The 22,695-nt window shown below is 40.4% G+C and overlaps 2 protein-coding genes across 4 annotated transcripts in view; both read right to left on the bottom strand.

Moving 5' to 3' along the window:
- Positions 1-878: 878 nt before the first annotated feature.
- LOC121870980 lies at positions 879-4,287 on the bottom strand. Of its 2 annotated transcripts, none has more exons than XM_042372979.1 (4): positions 4,163-4,287; positions 3,000-3,192; positions 2,371-2,508; positions 879-2,107 (listed from the first exon to the last, which is right to left on the bottom strand). In XM_042372979.1, exons 2-4 carry the CDS (start codon positions 3,185-3,187, stop codon positions 1,978-1,980), a joined length of 456 nt encoding a protein of 151 aa, XP_042228913.1. In that variant the 5' UTR covers positions 3,188-3,192; positions 4,163-4,287; the 3' UTR covers positions 879-1,977. The 2 variants fall into 2 exon arrangements, with proteins under 2 accessions (XP_042228913.1, XP_042228914.1); XM_042372980.1 differs by having other exon boundaries at positions 3,000-3,237; positions 4,163-4,254.
- Positions 4,288-6,477: 2,190 nt separating this feature from the next.
- LOC121870982 (glutamate receptor ionotropic, delta-2-like) overlaps positions 6,478-22,695 on the bottom strand; it is a 31,481-nt gene continuing 15,263 nt past the window's right edge. Inside the window, exons 2-12 of one of the 2 annotated variants that reach the window (XM_042372983.1) lie at positions 19,490-19,999; positions 19,132-19,277; positions 18,860-18,953; positions 18,100-18,255; positions 17,376-17,523; positions 16,819-16,976; positions 16,517-16,668; positions 16,014-16,320; positions 15,306-15,464; positions 14,944-15,048; positions 6,478-6,916 (exon numbers count right to left, since the gene is read on the bottom strand). In XM_042372983.1, coding sequence (XP_042228917.1) covers positions 6,734-6,916; positions 14,944-15,048; positions 15,306-15,464; positions 16,014-16,320; positions 16,517-16,668; positions 16,819-16,976; positions 17,376-17,523; positions 18,100-18,255; positions 18,860-18,953; positions 19,132-19,277; positions 19,490-19,990 — 2,109 coding nt within the window. In that variant the 5' untranslated portion in view covers positions 19,991-19,999 and the 3' untranslated portion in view covers positions 6,478-6,733. Of the gene's footprint in view, positions 6,917-14,943; positions 15,088-15,305; positions 15,465-16,013; positions 16,321-16,516; positions 16,669-16,818; positions 16,977-17,375; positions 17,524-18,099; positions 18,256-18,859; positions 18,954-19,131; positions 19,278-19,489; positions 20,000-22,695 lie in introns of both variants that reach the window. The other variant, XM_042372982.1, reaches the window with a different exon arrangement.

The raw sequence follows: 22,695 nt of genomic DNA on the forward strand, positions 1-22,695 counted from the left end.
AGGACATCTCTTAACCTCTTGAGTATGATGTCTTACCCTCTTGAGTACGATGTTTTAACCCATTGTGCAGGATGTCTTACCCTCTTAAGTACGATGTCTTACCCTCTTGAGTACGATATCTTAACCTCTTGAGTACATGTCTTAAAGAACAAACACACTTGACTCAAATTATCCAAGACTTTTCTAATGTCTGATTTCTTGGAATTTGTGGACCAGAACGAGACTGAGGCAGCACCCAGGACAATGTTGGTACAATGTCAAGGGAAGAACCTCTCTCACACACATATCTGTGCAGTACTCCTTTACATTACTGTTCCTGTCCCTCTTCTTATCCCTGCCCTCTGATGTCTAAAGTCGTCAACGAAATCATTAAGGATCTGGTACAATCACTCAAAAATCAATGTGTACAAAATTGTGTTGAAAAATTGACACAACGGACGAAGTATTTTGACAACCCTACCGAGACAAAAGGAGTCGCTGTGTTTATTATGAAAGTCATCGATCACTCCGAGTACAGGTAGTTTTTTGAGTCTCTATACAGTATACAGCCCAGTGAATTCTTCGTGTGCCTCAGAGTCATCAACAACCATCTAAGACATATTTTTACTTTTTCTTCATATACAGTGAGTTTCCCAAAGACGCTTACAAAAGAACCTTCTCATAAACCATTTTAAAATATCTGAATGAACGTCATTTGTGTAATACACTTGAGAATATCCTGTGAAAACTCTTTTAATTATAATACAGTTCATATTATTAGTAAAATATTAAGCACTTTCTTCTCTGACCAATAGTTATAATGAAGGGCCTCTCACCGCCTCCCTCGCTGAAAACTACACAAGAAACAAGAACAAAATCAACAGGCAAATTATAGACAGTTAATGGGGTGTGATTTATTATGGTCCAGATCTACAACAGGGTGAGGGCACAGTAACACGACTCGGGAGTTTTCTTCAAGTTTCTTCCTTATTTGTCATTTATTATCAGACACCAACAATTATATTTTCAAGCATTTGTGAACGATGGATTATGTTAACCTAACCAGGGTAAAGTAATTTGGCCCTAAATATAACCTAACCTATAGTGATACAAAACACATTAGGTTAGGTTACGTTGGGTTAGGTTAGGTCACAGGATAAGTATGATGTTATAACGCCTGACCTGGTCCAAACGGGTTGTTTCTGGTCTCCTCCAAATATTAATCATTCCCAATATTACAAGAATTATAACTGGATATTAGTTTTGTTACTATGGTTATCTTTTCTAAGTCTTATTAAATTAATTTATATAAACATTAAAACCAAACAACAATATGTGTAGTCAGTCTAAACAGATAATATTTATATACGAGTAAAATATTTCATTACAATTTGATGATTATGAACAACTTTCCTTCACTACATCGTGCAGACTTATTCATTTTATTATAATTATATTATTGATTAACTGGGGAGACTGGTTGGCTGTTACGGTGTGAATAATGGGGTAGATAGACGGCGCTCTGATCACCTTCATAAGAACGTTGTTTACCGAGTCTGCCTCGCTTACACAGACGGCTGGACACCTCAGCGTTGAAGGCCGAAGTGATGCCAGCCTGTACGTGTAGTTTCAGTAAAAAAGTAGAGAATATTTTATAATTATTTGAAGTTATTACATAATATCATCTAATGTACCACAATTCACTCTAGGTTACAACTTGGTTCTCGATCCCGGAGTTATTAAGAGACATTTCCATAAGTAAAAAGACTTACATTATTAAAGAAGAAAATGTTATTGGCTTTTATACCAAAATATTTTACAGTTATCACCAGTCTCTCTTACTGAGGCCACACACCAAAGATAACACAAGGAGTTATATAGTTGACTGGTATACATTATGGTGTTATGAGTGAATTTAGATATTTTGAAGGAAACATGTGAAGATCAACAATTATCAAGGTCATCTATGATCAGGGATAATCAAGGTTCAGCCGTGGTCTATTTCGCAAGACATTTCACGTAACACTGGAAGCCACTGTGTTCGTCGTCCACAGCGTCTGAAGTGTAGGTGAGTTTCATCCATCCCTGATTGTTCTCTACCCCATGAGGGCCATCAGTACCGCAGAACCTGGGGTGAGAGATGACCCTATAATCTCCCTCTGCCTGCTTGTCTCTCTCTATATCTCTCCACTAACACATTAGATTTATACCAATTCTTTCAAGAGATAAAACAGCATTGAACTCCTCGGTAACTCAACACAAAGACAACAAGTGCCACAACAACGCTGATAACAAGATCACTTTTATTGTTATTTACATTATTACATTATCATTATACAGACAAATTATATTAGCATTATAGAGACAGATAAACATGGGATCGAAACTTACTTTGTTTTCGGTGATCGTTTATACTTCCTCATGACCAGCTTATCACCACAATTCGCTGCTGATGTTAAGTCGAAGTAAAGGCATTCAACTCGTATGTAGTTGTCATTTATTTCTTTACAGACAAATTTCCATACACACCTGTAGAGAATTAAAAACAAATGTTGATATTAAGAGTGAAAGGTTGAAAAAACGTTCTTGGTACTTTCTCTAGTTATGAATAAATGTTGTGGGGGTTTATAATACTGGTACTAGTAAACATTATATCAATATTGGTCTTAGTAAACATTATATCAATAGTGGTATTAATAAACATTATATCTGTGATGGAAATTAATGACTGGAGTCAGGTCACTTCTGGCTCGCTTCAAAGTTAATAGCGCAAGCTGACGCAAACGACCCTTGACATACAGTGACTCGCAGGGTGATTGTGGGGGAAACACAGGTGTAAACTGAACGTATGTGTGTGGGTTAATGAGGAACAGGTAAAGGCTATAACTAATGGGTAACACTTCCTACCTAACCCATAATACTTGTCATTAACACGTAAGATATTGATGTTCTTAATTTTGATCATTAACATAAAGCAGGTATGGTAAGTTATTAACAAAGAAAGATGAAGGTTGTCTTACTTATGTTCGTCGGGATGGTCTTCAGTTGGTAGATGAGAATTGATGATGGCTGTTTCCCCAGGCGCCATTTTCGTTATTTCACCACAGTCCGGGAGGTAGAGGTCGTGTAAGTCCGTCTTCTCAGCAGGCACGTTGGCACTCACCATCACCACACCCAACATAACCATCATCACTATCTCGGTCACCATCCTGGCTGTGGTGAAGGTAATGGTGAGTAACTACTGCGATTAAGGTCGACCTTGATGATGTAAAAGAAGTGATGTGGAATGATAATTAAGACAACCAAAGAAGAAGGAAAATATAGTAATTAATATAAAAAAAAGGCAAAAAAATCACAAATGAAAATAATGAAAGCTATATTCCCTTTCAACAACAGATTATTACTATATTGTTAACGTTAAAACTATAGTTAGGGGTAAATTGTATATTTATGAGATGATAAATCTTATAATGCTTTCCATGTAACCCATTTATTATACATAAAATAAAATATAACGAAGGCTACCTGAAGACTTCTTATTGCACACGTCACTTATATGTACAGTAGTTTACGTAATGTTATTCACTCAAACATATAATAACAAAGTTGATGAATCTTTCGTTTAAGTTTTGGACAACATTTTCTGTCTTCAGATTTCTGTAAACTTTATTACAATGACAACATCAAGTATCGCTCATAAGTGACGTGTTGTTGATGTAGTCATGCTCCTTTTAGACAAGTATATAATAATTATTAGAGAGCTGACTACAACATGTAAGAAAATGGTTACAGATTTCGTGTTTTATTTTGGTACATGAAAATATTTTCTCTTCAGATATGTCCGTTAAGAGTTAACTCAGAACTTTGGTCATGTTTGTGGAGACTTTCATCTAGAACAAACATTAGGACCAAGTGTTTTCTTTAGTAGTGTGATAATAAATTTACTACCCCAAGAGTTCCGACAAAATTTTCACTTGCTAGAGATTTTCCGAGTTGCTTATATAATTTGTCTATAGTGCTTCGACTTGTGTGGCTAGCTGTTGGAGACTGCTTCACATTATGTCTAAAATAAGGCAAGTGCTTCCGCCCACTTTAGAAAGTGTCACATGTCTCTAAGAGTTTTGACCCATAACCTGTGGAGTTTGTCTTAGATTACTAGGATCAAAACGAAGCTTTTACTCACCTGCTCGAGACGTTCCTTTGGGCTTCGAGGACTAAACTTCCAATGGACTTTCTGCTTCCGACTGAGAGGTGGTTGTGGTGATGATGCTGGTGAGGGGCACTACCCTATATACTGTATATATACTTTCCTGAAATTAAACCCCTGGCAGTTGATGGCAAGAACCGGCAGAGTGGGGATAGGGGGGTGAAGGAGGTGAGGGGAGAGAGGGGGTAGGAGGAGGAAGAGTAACTGAGGTGCAGGCTAGTGATAAAAACATTACAGTCTTATGATATACTAGTATTACTACAACAACAACAATTACTACTAATAATAATAATAAAAGAATAACTTTAGATATAACTGCCATGATAATGAAGATATTTATTATAATAACAATTGACTATAACAGTAATAATACAGTTACCCTGACAAGAATAATTACAATAACATGATTAACAGTTATAAGAATAATAATGGTTGCCCCTCGTGTAACGAGCCCTAGGGACACACACACACACACACACACAGATCACTCAAAATATCCCACCAAGATGAAGAAATATTTTCCATAAACCAAAAATAACACAACAAGATTAATATTTTTGTTAGTTGTCGTTGTCTAAACATTCCTCCTGTGTGTGGTGTCCCTCTCACTCAACTCTCGAGGATTTTGTCACCAGGTCAGTGAGTCACGGTGCACCCATACCAGCCCGTGTCACCCTAGGGTTTTTAATGGATTTTTTCTTATCAGGTGATGATGTTTACAGCAAGTGAGACGTGAATTCTGAAAACTTTCGTGGGAATTCTTATTTTATTTTACGGTCGTAGTCTCCTCCACACACACACACACACACACACGTAGAGAGAGAGAGAGAGAGAGAGAGAGAGAGAGAGAGAGAGAGAAACTTTTTCATTAATCACGATGTTCCTGTACACAGCTGAGCAGAATATATCAAAAAGCAGCTTTTCGCCACAGAATCAAGATACTGATTAACATAATAATTTATAAGGCAACACACTTCACAAGTCAAGGTTTAAGAGTTTCCTTGTGACAGACTGACTACCAAGTAAATCTGGACTAGCTCTTCCTGTTAGACGGTGAGCAGAAGGGAGAGTCAAAAGAAACAACACCGGAGTAAAACTTACGGGATAGAACTCCACGTTTGGTAGACACGCAATGTTAATACTGGCACTACATCTGGTCTTTGATAAAGGTCAAGAGCTGAAGGAGAGTGAGGATTGTACACCATACCAAGAGGGTCAGGAGGACATACGCCGAAGCCTCCTCTGCGCAGTTTAGTCTCTCCGTCCACGTAGTCGCACACCTGACCAGAATTGCGACAGGATATCCACTCATTACGGTTTCACGCTTCAGTGGTCATGTTTCCGACCACACCACCAATAAATCAAATATTTAACACGTAAGAGAGCACCTGGTGGGCACCTCACACCTTCACCAGGTTGTGGTGTCGTTTACAGCCGCCAGTGTGTTAAAGGACTCAACAATCAGAGTTAAGTCCGGCTGTAGAAGGATGAGCTGAGAACAATAATATTTCCTGTAAACTTAACTTTTATACCGTTGAGCGAGTCATAACAGAAGTAGGAGGTGTAGTGTTAAGTGACAAACATAAGGGACAACCGTAAAACAGTAAGTAACGGTAACAAGAGATAACATCATTATACTGTTAGTAAGTTTACCTGAATAACCGTCAAGCCAACCATAACTAAACACCTGGACACAGATTTGACCTGGTTAACACATTTTTCCACCCAAATACAGGGTATTATTTTTTGGTGAAAGAATATTTGTCCCGCAGGAAAGTGTATGGGTGATATTCTGTAAAGATTTTAAGCTCTTGTATTGCCACACACCAACACACCAACGCTAGTAAGCATTACTTACACTTCATAGACCGCAAGGTGAACCATACATACCTGTTAAGCTCACACCTCACGACGCGCATGTTAACTTTACCTATAATTTCTCTGTATATGAGGAAGAATCTTGTTCTTCATAATAGACCTCTACAATCAGCCCTGAGAGTGAGTGAGTTGGTTAGCTAATTCGCTCAGGTCAGAAAAGTGATAAACTTAAAGGTCATATGTTAAATATTAGAGGTAAATTATTCTCTTCTTTCTACCCTCTGATAGTGATCATCTTCCCAACAATCAGGTGAAGAAGCGAGTGTCTCATCTCTCTCTCTCTCTCTTTACCACCATTCTCAACATTAAGATGATCTTTTGTTTTGGTTGTTGTTATTATGTAGATGACAATGTCGTTTGGGTTGGGCCACAGGTAGTTGGTAGCATAGGATGTAGGTAAATTATTATAACTGTTTGATGCAACATTTATTTCTATTACGACTTCACTAATAATTACATCTGAATAACACTACAATTCTTCAGTGAACTTACAGTCAAGGTAAATTACTATGCATAAAAACGTCATTAAATAATTATGTTCAAACCTAAATTTGCAACTAAAACACATTACACGTCTCTTACTTGACCAACATGTGAAGTTTACACGTAAATATTCAGATATGATCATAAGAACTCCTTGTGATTCAGCCCAGTGTGTTAAGGAATTTGTTAGCGAGTATTTCCCCGAGAACTCAAGAACATCTCCAACATGAACACAAGTTGAGCCGCCACGTAGCCGAGACCCAGGATGAAGAAGACTCCCTGTACATGCTCCAGAGTGAGAGACACCCCCCCGCCACCGGCCACCTCACTCTCAGGGGTCGCTTTCACCTCTTCCTCTTCTCTCTTGTACTGTTCAGTGATGGACAAAATACTTTAGTCCTGGCTAAAAATCAGGAAATGAACTTCAATTCCGAAGAATAATATTAATGTAAGAGCTTCATTACTTATGTAATTATTGTATGATGACTAGGGGTGATTTTCACATTGTTTTGCTTGAGTAAAATTAATTATTCTCCTCGGCCTGTTAGTGATCTAAAATAAAGTGGTGTTTGTTACAAGAAGAAAGCACACACACACACACATAAGTTCTCGTCAGAAGTTACTATTTCATTTGGGAAAGGAATGAAACCAGTGTTGAATAGTGGTGAACAGTGCTTAAGTCAGTGAAAAACAACTCGGCAGTCACAGTTGAGTTTTACCCAAACTAACCTTCACACAGTGAGGTCCCAGGTACCCAGTAATAATTCCCTTGAGACTCCACGATGGGGAGGCCTGGGACCACATCTCACTCACTTGAGTGAGTAAGGTCCTGTGACAACAGACCACGTGGTGTCCCCATGATGCTACGACACCACGTAGTGAATGAGTTGCTACAGCATCATGTGAGGTTCCTCATAACACCATCTGTGAGGGAGTTACTACACCACGTGATGCCCCTCATAACACCATCTGTGAGGGACTTACTACACCACGTGATGCCCCTCATAACACCATCTGTGAGGGAATTACTACACCATGTGATGCCCCTCATAACACCATCTGTGAGGGAAGTACTACGCCATGTGATGCCCCTCATAACACCATCTGTGAGGGAATTATTACACCACATCAGGCCCCTCATACACCATCTGTGAGGGATTTACTACACCACATCAGGCCCCTCATAACACTATCTGTGAGGGAATTACTACATCACCAGCCCCTCATACACCATCTGTGAGGGAATTACTAGATCATCAGGCCCCTCATACACCATCTGTGAAGGAGGAATTTCTACATCATCAGGCCCCTCATGCACCATCTGTGAGGGAATTACTCCATCATCAGGCCCCTCATAACACCATCTGTGAGGGAATTACTACACCACGTCAAGCCCCTCATAACACCACCTGTGAGGGAACTACTTCTCCACGTGATGCCCCTTATATGTGAGGGAGTTACTACACTACGTGTTTGCTGCTCAACACCTCAGCTCACATGATCTACGTGACCTCCGCTGTAAACATTAATCTGTATGTTCACTGTATGTTCCTTCACCTTTCTCTAATGAAGGCTTTTGTTAAACCACCACTGTATGTAATAAGTCATTTATGTCCAATTTCGTGGCCGGACAGATGGCCGTCGGACGTTTCACCGACGGACATTTGACCGAACGGACATCGAGCCAACGGACATTTGGCCGAACGGACAATAGACGGAACGGACAAATGGCCGAACGGACAATAGACCGAACGGACAAATGGCCGAACGGACAATAGACCGAACGGACAAATGGCCGAACGGACATTTGGCCGAATGGACATATGGCCTTTTTTTATTTTTTTATTTTTCTTTCTTCTTTGCAATGTATTTTTGGTACATTTACTAAAGGATAACAGATATTAATTGTAAAGTAATTGCTTTATAAAAATTTCTTCAGTCTTGTGTTTAATATCTGGTAGACGTCGGAAATAATCAGCATTGTTTTCCCTAATTTCAATTTAACTAGTGAATTACAAGGACTGAGAGAGGTTTATGTACACAGGGTGACCTTACAAAACATGAGGTCAGGTCAAAAACATGACATCCGCTAATCCACACACCAACACCACCACGAACACAAAAGAAAGGGCGACGTAACTAGTCATGTTAAGTCAAGTGAAGTTTGTAGCCACGCCCCAAACCAACCAAACGTTAGCCCTGCTTGCCTAGACTCGGATGCAGTCGCTTTTCACAGGTTGTAAGGGTAAGCCGATATTTTTATTGTTGTTGTTATTATTATTATTATTATTATTATTATTATTATTATTATTATTATTATTACTTTATTTAATATTTGTTTCTTTTAAGACCATGGAATTGCAAAGAAGCAATTACATGACAATTAATATCTTTTACCCTTTAGTAAATGTGCAAAAAATACATTGCAAAGAAGAAAGGAAAAAAAAATTAAAAAGGCCATATGTCCATTCGGCTAAATGTCCGTTCGGCCATTTGTCCGTTCTGTCTATTGTCTGTTCGGCCAAATGTCCGTCGGCTCAATGATCAGTTCTGTCAAATCACCGTCGATGAAACGTCCGTCGGCCAAATGTCCTTCGGCCAAATGTCCTTCGGCCATCTGTCCGGGAGCCGTCCAATGTATATTTTCAGCCTTCGGGCTGCAGAACTTTTTCAATAAACCGTTTATCATTATTATTTATTATTATTATTACACACACACACACACACACACACCGACCCTCTCGGCTCTCTCTGACCAGTTGTGTTCTGACCTCACTAGAGGAAAGGTCACGGCTGCTTAGCTCTGCTCCCGGGGATAATTATCAGATATGGCTAGTGCTACTTGTGGGCCGAGTTAGAGAGTACCAAGGAAAACAACCTGAAATTAGAGGAAGAAAACTTGAAATTAAAGCAAGAGATAGCAAGGATGAAGGAAGAAACGAGACAAGGAAAGCCGGTTGTAAGGGAGGAAACGATCTTCCTGCTCGTTATCGCTGCTAACACTCTCGTTTGCTGGTGCTGACAACACTTAGGGTGGTTGGGCAGAGGTGAGAACGGCAGCTGCTACCCAGGTCACAGGGAGATTCACCCCACCCGCCATACAGTCACTATCTAGCTACCCTGCTGTTCGTCAAATTCTGGCTGTGATCTCATCATAGGTCCTGGACTCGTGGGCTGTGTCCCCAGACCTTCACCTATCGACTGTCAATTCTCTGGTCATCTACCACTTCCACATACCACGACCATCAGTCATCTCATTCAGCCGTGTGTACCGGGGTGTTCTCCTGCCATTTCAAGACAATCTGCAGCTGTCTCTCGAGTGTGGAGTTGAATGGACCTTCCCCCAGGGCCACTGCCTTAGGAAATATCTGTACATTGTTTGATTCTATGGTTGTTTGATTCCATTAATTGCTGACTCCCCTTTATTGTTCGATTCTATCAATTGTTGACTCCCATTAATTGTTTGATGCCATTAATTGTTTGATTCCATTAATTGCTGACTCCCATTAATTGTTTGATTCCTTTAATTGTTTGCTTCCCTTAATTGTTTAACTCCATTAACTATTGACTGCATTAATTGTTTGACTCCCGTAATTATTTGATGTTTGTTGAGTGGTGTCAGAGTTTTGTATTATATTTTTTATAGTCAATCTCAAACGGTTGTTTACTATTCCTCAGAAAACCATGGTCCTTGACTTTCCTTTATTAAGAACCTGATTAGTCTGGTAAGGGATTTCTATCCCTAATTCCCAGGCCTTTACACCGGTGAATGACGATGACTCTGGGGAATGGAAGGCTGTGAGGAGAGGAACGACCAAACTGGTGGTGAAGAAACACACCAAGGATAAGACAACAACGACAACAACAGCTAAGTGTACCAACTCGTTTAGTCCCTTGATAAATGAATTGGACGTTAGTACAGTCAGGGACAGGGCTGACAAGGAAGGTATAAAAACTTTAATTGTTGGTGACTCACAGGTAAGGTACTTGGACAGAGCCTTTTGTGGTAAAAATAAAAATAGGATGAGGTGTATGTTTGCCAGGAGCTGGGGTGGGGGATATAATCGACGGGATGGACAATATCTTGTCTGTTAATGGGAACAAACCCATTATCTGCCTCAGTGCAGGAGGCAATGATATTGGCCGGTGTAGGAGTGAAGAGCTTCTTGATAAGTTCAAGACAGCCATAGATCGTATTAGGACTAAGGGAGGGATCCCTATTATATGTGGTGTCCTGCCTAGAAGGAGAGTTAGCAATGAATTGTTGTCAAGGGCAGTTGGTGTCAACAGCCGTCTTGACGGATATTGCAAGTCAATATCAGTCCCATTCATTGACAACTGGGGCAACTTTTACAGCAGAAGGGACCTTTATGCAAGGGATGGGGTACACCTGTCTCGGGATGGGGTGGCAACCCGGGCTGGGTCTCTAGAGGGGACAGTTCAAAAGATATCGAAGTCGTTAAACTGCTAGGGGAACACTATGGGCACGGGGATGGAGGAGACTGCAGTGGGAGCGGGTAAACAAAGTGAAAGATTACAGGGAAATAGTGTTAGGAATGATGATAAAACTAAATTTGACAGGGAGTTTAAACCTAAACGCGGTAAAGGGAGGACTCGGTACACGACTAACTTAAATGTCTACTACGCGAACAGTAAAAGTATGAGAAACAAAATGGATGATATTAGGGCCTTGGTATGTACCGAAAAAATCGATATACAAGTAATAGCATTCACTGAAACATGGATCAACCTAGACTCACGTGAGTTACCTGTCGAATACCAAATTGCGGATTACAAATTGTCCCATACCGATAGGCCGTCCAGGAAAGGAGGCGGAGTAGCAATCTATGTCAGGGATAATCTGAAGTGTGAAATAAATAAGGAAATAAAAACTGAGCGGAATACAGAAACAATTTGGATAGAATTAATCGACGGTAGGGAAAAATAGTCATAGGAGTAATATATAGACCTTCGAATCTTGATAGAGTTAATGAGCGACTTATCTGGGATGAAATGTGCAGGGCTTCCATACACAACAAAGTCTGTATAGTAGGCGATTTTAACCATGGTCAAATAGATTGGACTGAACCTTATGGGTAACTCAGTATCAGAGGATTTCCTCGAAACGATCCAGGACTGTTTCCTAAGTCAACATATAACCGAACCCACCTGGGGTAATAATATACTCGCTTTAGTTCTGTCCAACAGAGAAAACCTCATTAGCAATGTCGAGGTAGGGAATGAACTTGCAATCAGCGATCACAAAGAAATTAGTTTCCAGTTAGATTTTCAGTTCAGACATCAGGAGAATTCCATTAAAGTCCCAGATTTCAGATGGGCAAACTTTGATATTTTAAAGAGGCAGCTAGGAGAGGGGGTGTCGCGCTTGGGCGTGAACCTGATAGATGACACCGTCCTGATAACGAGATCTGAGATTGCCGAGTTACACAACAATTTAAATAATGAGTTACTTAATGCACAAAGGCAGAACATACCATACAAAAAACTCAGATCAGACAACAATGACCCTAATTGGATAAATATTTATTTAAAGAACAGTATTGGCCAAAGGAAGGCTCTAGGTAGAAGGATAAATCGTTGCGAAATTTACCTCCGGGAGTATTATAAGGTATTGGCCGGTAGGATTAAGACCGAGATAAGAAAAGCAAAGAGAAATAATTAACTGAAGATAGCAAGGGAGGCGAAGACAAACCCCAAAGGATTCTACCAAATGTATCAAACTAAAACACGAGACAAGATTGGACCAATACGTTCAGATACCGGCGAGCTAACTGATAATGACGGAGAAATGAGCAATAATCTGAATGAATATTTTTCAACAGTTTTCATCACCGAAAATTTAAACATGATACCCGAGGCACCGACTCTATTCAGAGATAGTGAAGAAAACAAATTAAGCGAGATAGTAGTGACTAGTAACGATGCTAATAAGCAAATAGACAAACTGAAGCCTAATAAGTCACCTGGTCCTGATGAGATATTTGCCAGAGTATTAAAGGAATGTAAGGAAGCGCTTAGTATGCCCTTAGTAAAGTTGTTTAACATGTCATTAAAAACAGGTGTAGTACCAGAATCCGAGAGGATAGCGAATGTAATACCGATTTTCAAGAAGGGGGATAGATCATTATCCTCTAACTACCGCCCAATCAGTCTAACATCAATAGTAGGCAAATTACTAGAATCAATCATTTCAAACTCTATTCTAAACCACCTGGAGAAGCACAAGTTGATCAATGATTCCCAACATGGCTTCACAAGTGGGCGTTCATGTCTAACTAATCTATTAACATTCTTTTCATCAGTTTTCGAATAGGTGGACGAGGGGCACAATTATAATGTGGTATATCTCGACTTTAGCAAAGCCTTCTACAGTCCCCTACGAAAGACTAATTAGAAAGGTAGAAGCGCATGGCATCAAAGGTAATATCCTTAAATGGATTAGGGCGTGGTTACTGTATGGGAAACAGCCAGTGAGCATAAACGGCACTAAATCTCATTGGAGCAACGTCACTAGTGGAGTTCCCCAAGGCTCAGTACATGGACAATTATTATTTATTACATACATAAACGACATAGATATCGGCATAGACAGCAACATAAGTAAATTTGCTGATGACAGCATGAAATTCAATGTGGACAAATGTAAAGTACTCAGTATAGGAGATGTAAACAGGGAAACCAGTTGTTCGTGTTCTGGGTAATAAGTTCAATATACAGGAGCGAACACAAACACCTGTATAATGTTTGTAGGTTCTATTTACTGGATAAGAGATATGTACACAAGGGGAGTAGCGCTCTTCAACCTGTCCGCTGGTCAACTGCTCTATAGGCGACATATGGCAAGTGATACATTAACAGCTTCCATACGTCGCCAGGCACATTAATTAAGCATGTGGGACATTGATAAATACATTGCCACACGCTACTAGCTAGGCTAAATAAATAATACATAAATGGAGCACATACATAATATACATAGCATAATATAAATACAGCATACAGAATATACATACACCAGTTACCAGATGAACAACGATGCCATTGTGGAATCCGACTGCTAGAGAGATTTAGGAATAATGATAAGTAGGAATCTTAAGCCAAGTAAACAATGTGTTCTTGCTCGTAACAAGGCTAATAAAGTACTTGGGTTCATACAAAGGAGTGTTAGTTACAAGACAAGCGTGGTCGTCTTAAAATTATATCTAGAGCTTGTGAGACCACACCTGGATAACGCAGTTCAGTTCTGGTCACCGTATTACAGAATGGATATAGAATCCTTGGAAAGAACCCAGAGGAGAATGACAAGACTAATCCCGGGCATAAGGAACCTTGAGTACAGAGACAGGATTGAGCATCTTAATTTGCACTCCCTCAAGAGACGTAGAGTGAGGGGCGACATGATAGAGGTGTATAAATGGAAGTCAGGGTTAAACAAAGGGGACATTACAAAGGTACTCAAACTATCCAACCAGGAGCGAACTCGTAACAATGGTTTTAAATTAGACAAATTTAGATTTCGGAACGAAATAGGTAAACACTGGTTTGGAAACAGAGTAGTGGATTAATGGAACAAGTTACCAAATATCATCATTAACTCGAATACGCTGGATAGTTTCAAACATAGGTTGGATGCTTATATGAGCAATAGGGGTTGGGTATAAACGGGACTGCCCAGTATGGGTCAATAGGCCCTCTGCAGTTTCCTCCATTCTCATGTTCTTAGGTTCATCACCACGATCTCATCTGGAAATTTGGTGAGAAGCTTCTGCACCATCCTCGACACCGGCTCCTACTTCTACAGGAGATCCCTTGTCCGCAAATTGCTGTTCGACACCACAACCGCATCCAGCCCATACGAGCACGTACTGATCGTTATAAGAACAGCCCAGTCCCAACCATTGTAAAAATTATCAATAACTTCTAATCAACCAGTGTATTCACTCCCAGTCAATCTTACCATTTTGCACTGTCACAATGTTGAAATACACTGTAGTATGACCTTCTCCCCACCTAGTTATTATATATCATATTTGTATCACATATTACTTGTACATTTGTAAATCAAGAGAACCACTCCCCAATTATGTAACTGTATATTTTCAGCCTTCCGTCTGCCATGCTCTTTTAATAAACCGTTAATTGTTATTATGACACACACACACACACACACCCCTGTAACTGTGAAGCAACATATGAGAACATACTTGCCAGAAGAGAAACCATTAAGTCATGTCCAGGTATAATAAATAAGCTTCTGGACGAGTAACAACATACAGTATAATTTCCTCCTCTACTGTTATGTGTATAATTAAATACACAGAAATATACATACAAATCGCATGGGGAACATAAATTAGTCATCATAGTTCCATTACCTTCTTGGACAGGATGAGTGTCTGCTTGTGCCAGTAGTTCGGGAGGCCGCTCTGGTAGATCCAACTCACGACTTTGTCAAAATTCGTCTTCAGAGGAGAGTGACTCTGCAGCCCGACGGCGACGTTGAAGGGAAGAAAACATTCCTTGGAAGTAGAGGAAGACCTTAGGTGTTTACAAGCATCTATCCGAGCTAATTAACAGATAAAGTTACCTGACGCCCACAAGTTTAAAGTCTAACGTTATTGATATTTCCATACGAAATTTTCTGTGGTGTCCCAAAGATGAAAGAGAAAACTGCCTGATGTGTGTGTTATTTGTGTATGTGTATGTTTGTGTGTGCGTGTCTAGTGTTTGTCCTCACCTGCATGACCCTAACCTTGGGTACACCGCGGGGGGTGGTGAGCTGGGCACTAGAGAAGGTCAAATACCGCTGAGTTTGGATCATCACCCCGTCACCCTTTATCACGTGACTACTGATGATCCCGAAGTCCCACAGAGGCTCAAACCTCCTCGACAGATCCTGAACAGAAAACTTGTCCTATAAAAGGATGTAGTGTACAACATCTTCCGTTTTTAAAATTTTCCTGAAAAAAAAATCGAGAGAAATTTGGTGAGTGATAATGAAGCTTTGTTTCGGGTTAACCGTAAACAAAAATACGGATATACACACAACTCATTCTAATAACCTAATGTAATGTTGGAGTGTGTAAGTCCACAGAAGGCGCTGTGTGAGAGTACAGTGCACCACCCAGGCTGGTTCTGCCATCTGCTGTCATTTCTCCATGATCTGTATAACCCAAACCCGTTAAAATTGACTAGGCCGAATCGTCGCCATGTTTACTCTTGACATTTTTTCATGGTAAGAATTTAAACACTCAATTGATTTGTTATATTAAAAAATAAGTGAATCAGTTTCTTAAGCCAAGAATTAGTGATAGTAAGTAAACAATGAAACACTCTCCATCCTCCGGGTTATTATTGTTGGCAAGTTAGACAGACCCGACCATAGTCACCTTATAATATCGTAGTGGTGTTAAATATAATATCTGATGGTACACATTAAACCTACCCTGAGATGGTCATTCATGGACTGGGCCATATTGTTGCCGAAGAATGGTCCCAGACCATAGACGGTGAGGGAGGAATGGTATAGTTCCTTGATGGTGTTGATGCCGGGTGGTGTTCGGTCCACTGTGAGGAAGGCTGTGAGGTTGGAGCTGTAGCCTGTAGTGAGGATGATGATGTACAGCCACAGAAACACCACCAACACCTGCAGGCTGGAGGAGGTGGGCACCTGGAGCTGAGTAGACCTGAAGTGCATCCCCGCCGTGTACAGGCTGGTGTACGCCAGCGAGCTATTGGCCATCTTCTCTCCTCTGTGGGATGTTATCAAGAACCTAAGGTTATGTCTTTATCTGTTCATTCATTCAATCACAAGTCTCCCTGGAGGACTCATCACCTCCTTCTTAAGACAAATATACCAAACTTACTTCCCATCCACCTCTACCCATTAATACACTTGTTCACACACACTTAAGTCTTCTCTCACACCCAGACTCCCTCAACACACACCTGAAAGAGGCAAGTTTGGTCAGACAGTAGAGGAGAGGTCCAGTGAGGACGAGGCCCAGCAGTATGACGAGCCAGGTGGTGGCAGTGTACGGGAGGGCCAGTGACTGCCACCGAGGTATTTGTGCCTCACTCTGGATCAGGAAACACGTCGTCTGTAACAACATAACGCTACTGGGTTAATTTCACATAAGAGGAACTGAGTGAAAGTAATAATGGAAATGATTTGACCTAATATTAAATATTTCACATACCCATTTGTTAGCAGTAGATATGTATATAAATATTGCTAACATCATTATTACTTCCTGGTCATAGTAGGTGGTGTACTCCTGGTACTCCTTCCGGCCGCCCAGGGCTGTGATGAAGAGGTTGGCGATGCCTATATCCCCCTCACCTGTCCCCAGCAGCCCCACCAAACCGTTCCAGGTACCATTACTCGTCACCTCCCCCCACAGTTCACCTGAAAACATTCATTCGTTAAATATTTACACGATACTATCTATTTATGGTTGAACTGTAACACTAAGACAAATATTATTGAAAGATTAAGAAACTTATACCAAGACTAAGGCAGTCATCGACTGATTCCCGGGGATAAGCAGCAGCAGAGGGTCGCTCAGATCTGGTGAATGTTTAGTGAAATAAGAACGTGAAGTCTTATGGATTAGTCTTTTATTCAAGAGTAAACCGATAATAGCTGATAATGATGAACAACTGGCTGGCCAAAAGCATCTGCTGAGATATAACTTTAGCTTTTTCATTTAGCTCACGATTTATTTTTTATGTAAATTAAACTTTACAGTATAAGAGTAATGAGTTAAATAAATTTCTAAAGATGGTGGTGAAGGGCGCCACCTACCCGGCGGAGTTTCCTTGAACCTTATAGTAAAGTTGAAGACCTGAGCGAGGGCGGTGACCACGTCCACGTCGACGCCGTAGCGGCGGAGCACTGAGCCGTTCTTCGCCCGCTGGTAAATAATGTTGGGAGGCAACTCAATCGTGATCACCTGCAACATCCCGACATCTTATCATCATCATAGAATTCAAAGGGTAGCTAATGGTTTAAAGTAAAAAAAAATAATAACTAGAAAATGATGACTACAGTTTATGTTTTTGTCTCGCAAAAATTTCATGTTGACAAATAAATTTCATGTGATATATATTTGATTCACTTATACGTTATAGCGAACCTGTGTAATTAAGGATTTCAGGTAATACCTTAAATGTTCAGGGATTTCATGTAATCGCTGTGAACATCAGCGAATACTTGTCATCCTTGAAATTTGTAGCGAGTTTGTGAAATGGTTGAGTTTTATGGTGTCTCGTTAAAGGAATTTTCTAACAATATATCAAGGTTTGTGCGCCTCATTATTAACACAGTGGACACATTCACCGTTATAGTAAACACTCTGACGATTTATTACCTAGCTGATTGTAGTCCGGAAAGTCGGCTAATATTATTACACAAAATCAATGAATTTATTATTATCTACAACCCTTCTTATTTGAACATGAAATATTAAAACACAGTGAAAGAATATACAAAAATATATAGAGGGTTACAGTGTTCTTCTTTGACTCACATTAAGAACAGCTCCCTGCAGGTCTGTGATCTTGTCCGGGAAGAGGTTGACGGGGATGGTGGAGGATCTTGAGGTGGTCCACGTAAACACCCGGGCCATCCTCTCCCGCTGGTAGAGCTGGTTCATCACCACCACGTACTGCCCAGCGTCCCCTGACTGTTCCCACCACAACCACACCATGTTGGCAAATAAATAATAGTAGGAGACACAGGGAGAGATAATATTAAAGGTTTATATATACTATATATCAAAGACGCGGGTGGGACCATAAACTAGATGGCCACAACGGGAGGTCCAGGACAGGTGGCAGAGATCAGTGATGGCTCTTACACCTTTCTTGATTTCAGAAACAGACGCCGTAAGCTTATGTACGTACACGAAATTAGTTTTGGTTCCACCTGTTTTTATTACCTAATTATAATTGTTGTATATTTTATACGCTGTCAGCCCAACCTCTGGAGCTGCTTATTGTACAAGAAGCTGACGAAGAGATTCTCAGCATCGCTGATACCGGACAAGAATTTCACAAACTTTTTTCTTTTTTTAATATACTGACAACAAACATTGTGGGGGTCAGGTTTTATGGTGAACACACTAAAACGAATATAAAGAGAAGCGTTTACATTATACTCGTCCAATACATTATAATAATTGTATGTTATTAAATCATTCTTACAGAAATTAACGTCGTAGAGCAAAGTTCAGTGTTTACCAATGATGTGAAGGTGAACTGGTAATGTGGGTTTAATAACTAACTCACTTGAACTACACCAACAATGTGTTGGGTCTTCCTGCCCTTCCTAGTGATGGTGAGGGCGTGCAGCTGGTCCTGGGACATCCCTGCCACCACGTACCTGCAGGGAGGGGGGGTGATTAGTAGCTATTCAAGAAGATAAAATATCAGTTGCTTTAGTTTTGTCGCCCTTTAGAGAGGCACTGTCATGTCCACTTCAGCTGCCGCACCAGAGTGATAAAAAATTAGGTGCAAGATTAATTTTCTAAACTAAAACATCCCCAGCCAGAGTGTCTCACCTGCCGTCATAGTCCCAGGCGCCTGTCACTGGGTCGGTCAAGGTGTAGAGCGGCGCTGGGTCGCTCAGGAGCAGCAGGTAACCTCGACACTGCTGTGCCTTCAACACCGCCTTCTGCAGGTCCTGCACACCCACCACGTTCACCACCTGTTGTGTACATTAAAACACAATTGACCATCACTGTGTATATTTTTGGCAGTATTTGTATATTTCATCACAGGTGAGTGTGTGTGTGTGTGTGTGTGGCTAGACAAGTTTATTGACGACAAAAATATTCAAGTTCCACACATACAAACACATAATAGACTACAGTATGTTGTGTTGTGTTGTGGCATAAGTGGTGTGAGCATAACCCGAACCTGTCTCAGGTTAGGGAGTCGCAGGAGGCGGTCCATCACTGGTGACCTCCAGAAGCCTTGGTCGGCAGCCACCACCAGGACGCACTCCCTCAACTGCTCGATCACGATGGCGCTCAGCAGCACGGCCAGGGAGTCTTCGTCTCGTACAGGCAGTTTTATCATCCTACGGTATCGTCTTGATGATGGAGATGTGTGAGAGATAAGTGGCGGAGATATAGAGAAGGGTTTAGTGGACGCTTTACCTGTGTACCTTCTGGTAGCAAGTTGGTACACTGAAGGTGGATGAATGTGAAGGTTAAACGGCATCTCAGTGAAGGGAAGATGATGTGAATTTGTAGACAGAGATTCCAGTTTATCCTCGACGTTAGCAGTGGTGGGTTGACGGAAGGAGGCAGCGTGCAGGTAGGTGGTGTGGTTACTGTGCTTGTTGTAACCATCGTTGACAGTCCTGGAGGGCGCCATCATCACCATCAGTTGCAGGGACACACATATTCCACGCATAGCGCTACACTTCACCAAACACGGAACACAAGGGGATATAAACATACTGTTAGTAATTACCAGAAGACGGGAATGATGATGTTTTGTGTCATGTCTACAGTATAAACAGTACACACACACACACAGGCATAATTGTAATTAACAGAAGATAATGTATATGATTATGAATTTTACGTATTTTTACGTAAAGGGAGGAACACCTGAGTTACTGGAGATAAAACGGTGGATGAAGACGAGAACCAGAGCAGGATGAACGAGTATAGCAATTGACCTAAAAATACAGAGTTACGGTGTATGAGTTCGAGTTAGGTGGCATTTTTACAGTTTAATAAACATTATAAATAATTATCTCTTGGATAAATGAAAGATCTTTTTTAACCATATTTTCGCGTCAATTAATAATTATTGAAGACATGATTTTTTTATCTTGAGTTATTGAAGAGATGATTACTTAAGGCGGAAATAATTCCTAACACACAAACTTTCCAAAATATTAAGTTCCTCAATGGAAGAATCGCCGACATGTACTGTGCTGCACATAGGCCTAAGGCGAGGGACTACGGGACCAAATCATTTATGAACTACAGTACCGCTGTGAACAACCAATCTCAGTTTATTTCTTCCTTTTATGGTTAGATAATAATAATAATAATAATTTTTAAGACAGACACATGAGGATGTATTAATATCACTGGACTACGGATTCGCTGGACTCTGGGAACAATGGGAGGATTAAATTGATCATTATAAAGACTCTTCCTCCCACGGCCTGAAAAAAGATCTATTAATAGGAGAGGAATTTAGAAGATGACGTCGTTGTTGTGTACGAGTTGTAATAGTTTCCTCGGCTGTGATGTTAAGACACGTTATTTAGTTACAGTTTTAAACACTTGCATTCCATTACCCTATAATAATATTTTATATAAAATAGTTTATTATAAAACTCGTGCCAGTCTCACATATTCCCCGAGGGTAGATGGATAGTAACATAAGGAACTCTGGCTGTACTATCGTCCTCTGAGAGTTTATCAGGAATAAAATTTAACTCGAAGAAGTAATTCCTTATGTCTGTAGGATTGATTTTTAGTACTTCACCGATCTGTATATTTCTTCACCGTCAGGTATAATAGAAAAAAAAGTATTTTCTTTATTCAATTTGGAATTTTTAGTTTTACCATTTGTCCACCTGGGGGATGATTGGCTGCCACCACAGTGTGTTAAGATGCAGTACTCGGTAACTGCCGACAACAACACACAATCTCACTCGTCATGTTGTCGACTTACACTATTAGACCAACTTGTGTTCTTCTGGTCTAACAACTCTGATCAGTATATTTTATTACCACATCGCTAAATCAGTTAAATTATTACGTTTCCATCATCAACGGAGAAGTACTGTGCGTTGAGCAACAGTTCTGTGTTGTTAGTGACGGAAAAACACCTGTGGCCATGTGCACACCTATGGTCCTGTGCACACCTGTGGTTCTGCACACACCTGTGGTCATGCACACACCTGATACATCATCGTAGAGGCTAAGGAACAGTTCACCAGATGTGTTACTGTATCAGAGATTACAACATGAAGTTCTGTTGCTTACGATGTAAACTCCAGAAACTTCGTTGTGTTCATTATAATATAGTAAATATTGCCTGTATTTATTGGGGAAATAATTTCTATATACCGACATTGCTAAATTCCTTTAGCAACATATTATACTTGACCTTATCAGACAGACAACAGACGATAAATATATATCATAACTATGAGTGACGTCAGAGACAAACGGGACATTTCTGGACACTGTATCACTCACAGTTAATATTGTGGGGCTGTAGAGTACAAAGTTAACTTAGTCTTGGTGACATGTATAAACTAACCTGCAGTATAGAGGGTCAGTGTACAGCAGTGTTGTTCTTATGTCAGTACTTGTCCGTCTTAGTGTCTGTCTTTATATCAACACACGGAGGGGGGGGGGGGGAAGGCTGGCCAATGTTCATTGGTCAGTGGCCGAGGATGGACCAATGACAGTGGCCCTCACTGGTCTAGGGGCGTGGCTGGATAAATGGACCGATGCTTCTACTGGGTAGTGGGCGTGGCTGGATCAGTGGGCGGGTCTGACCTTGACAAATGGTCTTGACTGGATCAATGGACAGGATCATTGGTGGGCGTGGCTGGACCGTTAGACAGATACAAGATCGTAAATAAACATGACTGGAATTGTCTGTGTCTATCAACCAATAACACTAAGTGAAAAGATTTCCTTATCAAACAAAACCACTTTTTTTTCAGGTACATCGCCTGGCGGGAAGCAGCTGATGGTGGATGGTTACAGGTTGATAGTAACAGATGTTCCTTGTGTCGAGATGTTTGGACACAGTAATTGAGATAGGTCAAGTCTCCCTAGATTCTTGACCCACGAGAAACTCTGTACTTGGGAGTTGAGAGAAGGACATTTGAGGAAGAGTTTGTGGATTCAGATGTAGGGGAAGGACTCGACATACTGAAATCTGAAGTATATTGTCGTTGTTATTTTTTTTTTGTTAAAATGAAAACTATTTGTACTGTACACGTGAGAGGAAGATGACCAGAAACTCAACTGATTTTATGAAACATTTCATGTAGTTTATATTAATTTTTTTGTAAATGCTTGTATACCCATTTATTGTGTAATATTTTCTTAATAGTTAAAAGTGTTATTCTTCTA

Source organism: Homarus americanus, unplaced genomic scaffold (genome assembly GCF_018991925.1).
Source record: "Homarus americanus isolate GMGI-L3 unplaced genomic scaffold, GMGI_Hamer_2.0 scaffold52512, whole genome shotgun sequence".
Taxonomy (NCBI): Eukaryota; Metazoa; Arthropoda; class Malacostraca; order Decapoda; family Nephropidae; genus Homarus; species Homarus americanus.

Bases quoted from the DNA above. Each gene is read 5' to 3' on its own strand.
- LOC121870980 (XM_042372979.1), bottom strand. From the start codon at position 3,187: ATGGTGACCGAGATAGTGATGATGGTTATGTTGGGTGTGGTGATGGTG. The intron at 2,509-2,999 runs GTAAGACAACCT...AATTCTCTACAG, and splicing joins GACCATCCCGACGAACATAA to GTGTGTATGGAAATTTGTCT. The intron at 2,108-2,370 runs GTAAGTTTCGAT...CTCTCACCCCAG, and splicing joins AAACGATCACCGAAAACAAA to GTTCTGCGGTACTGATGGCC.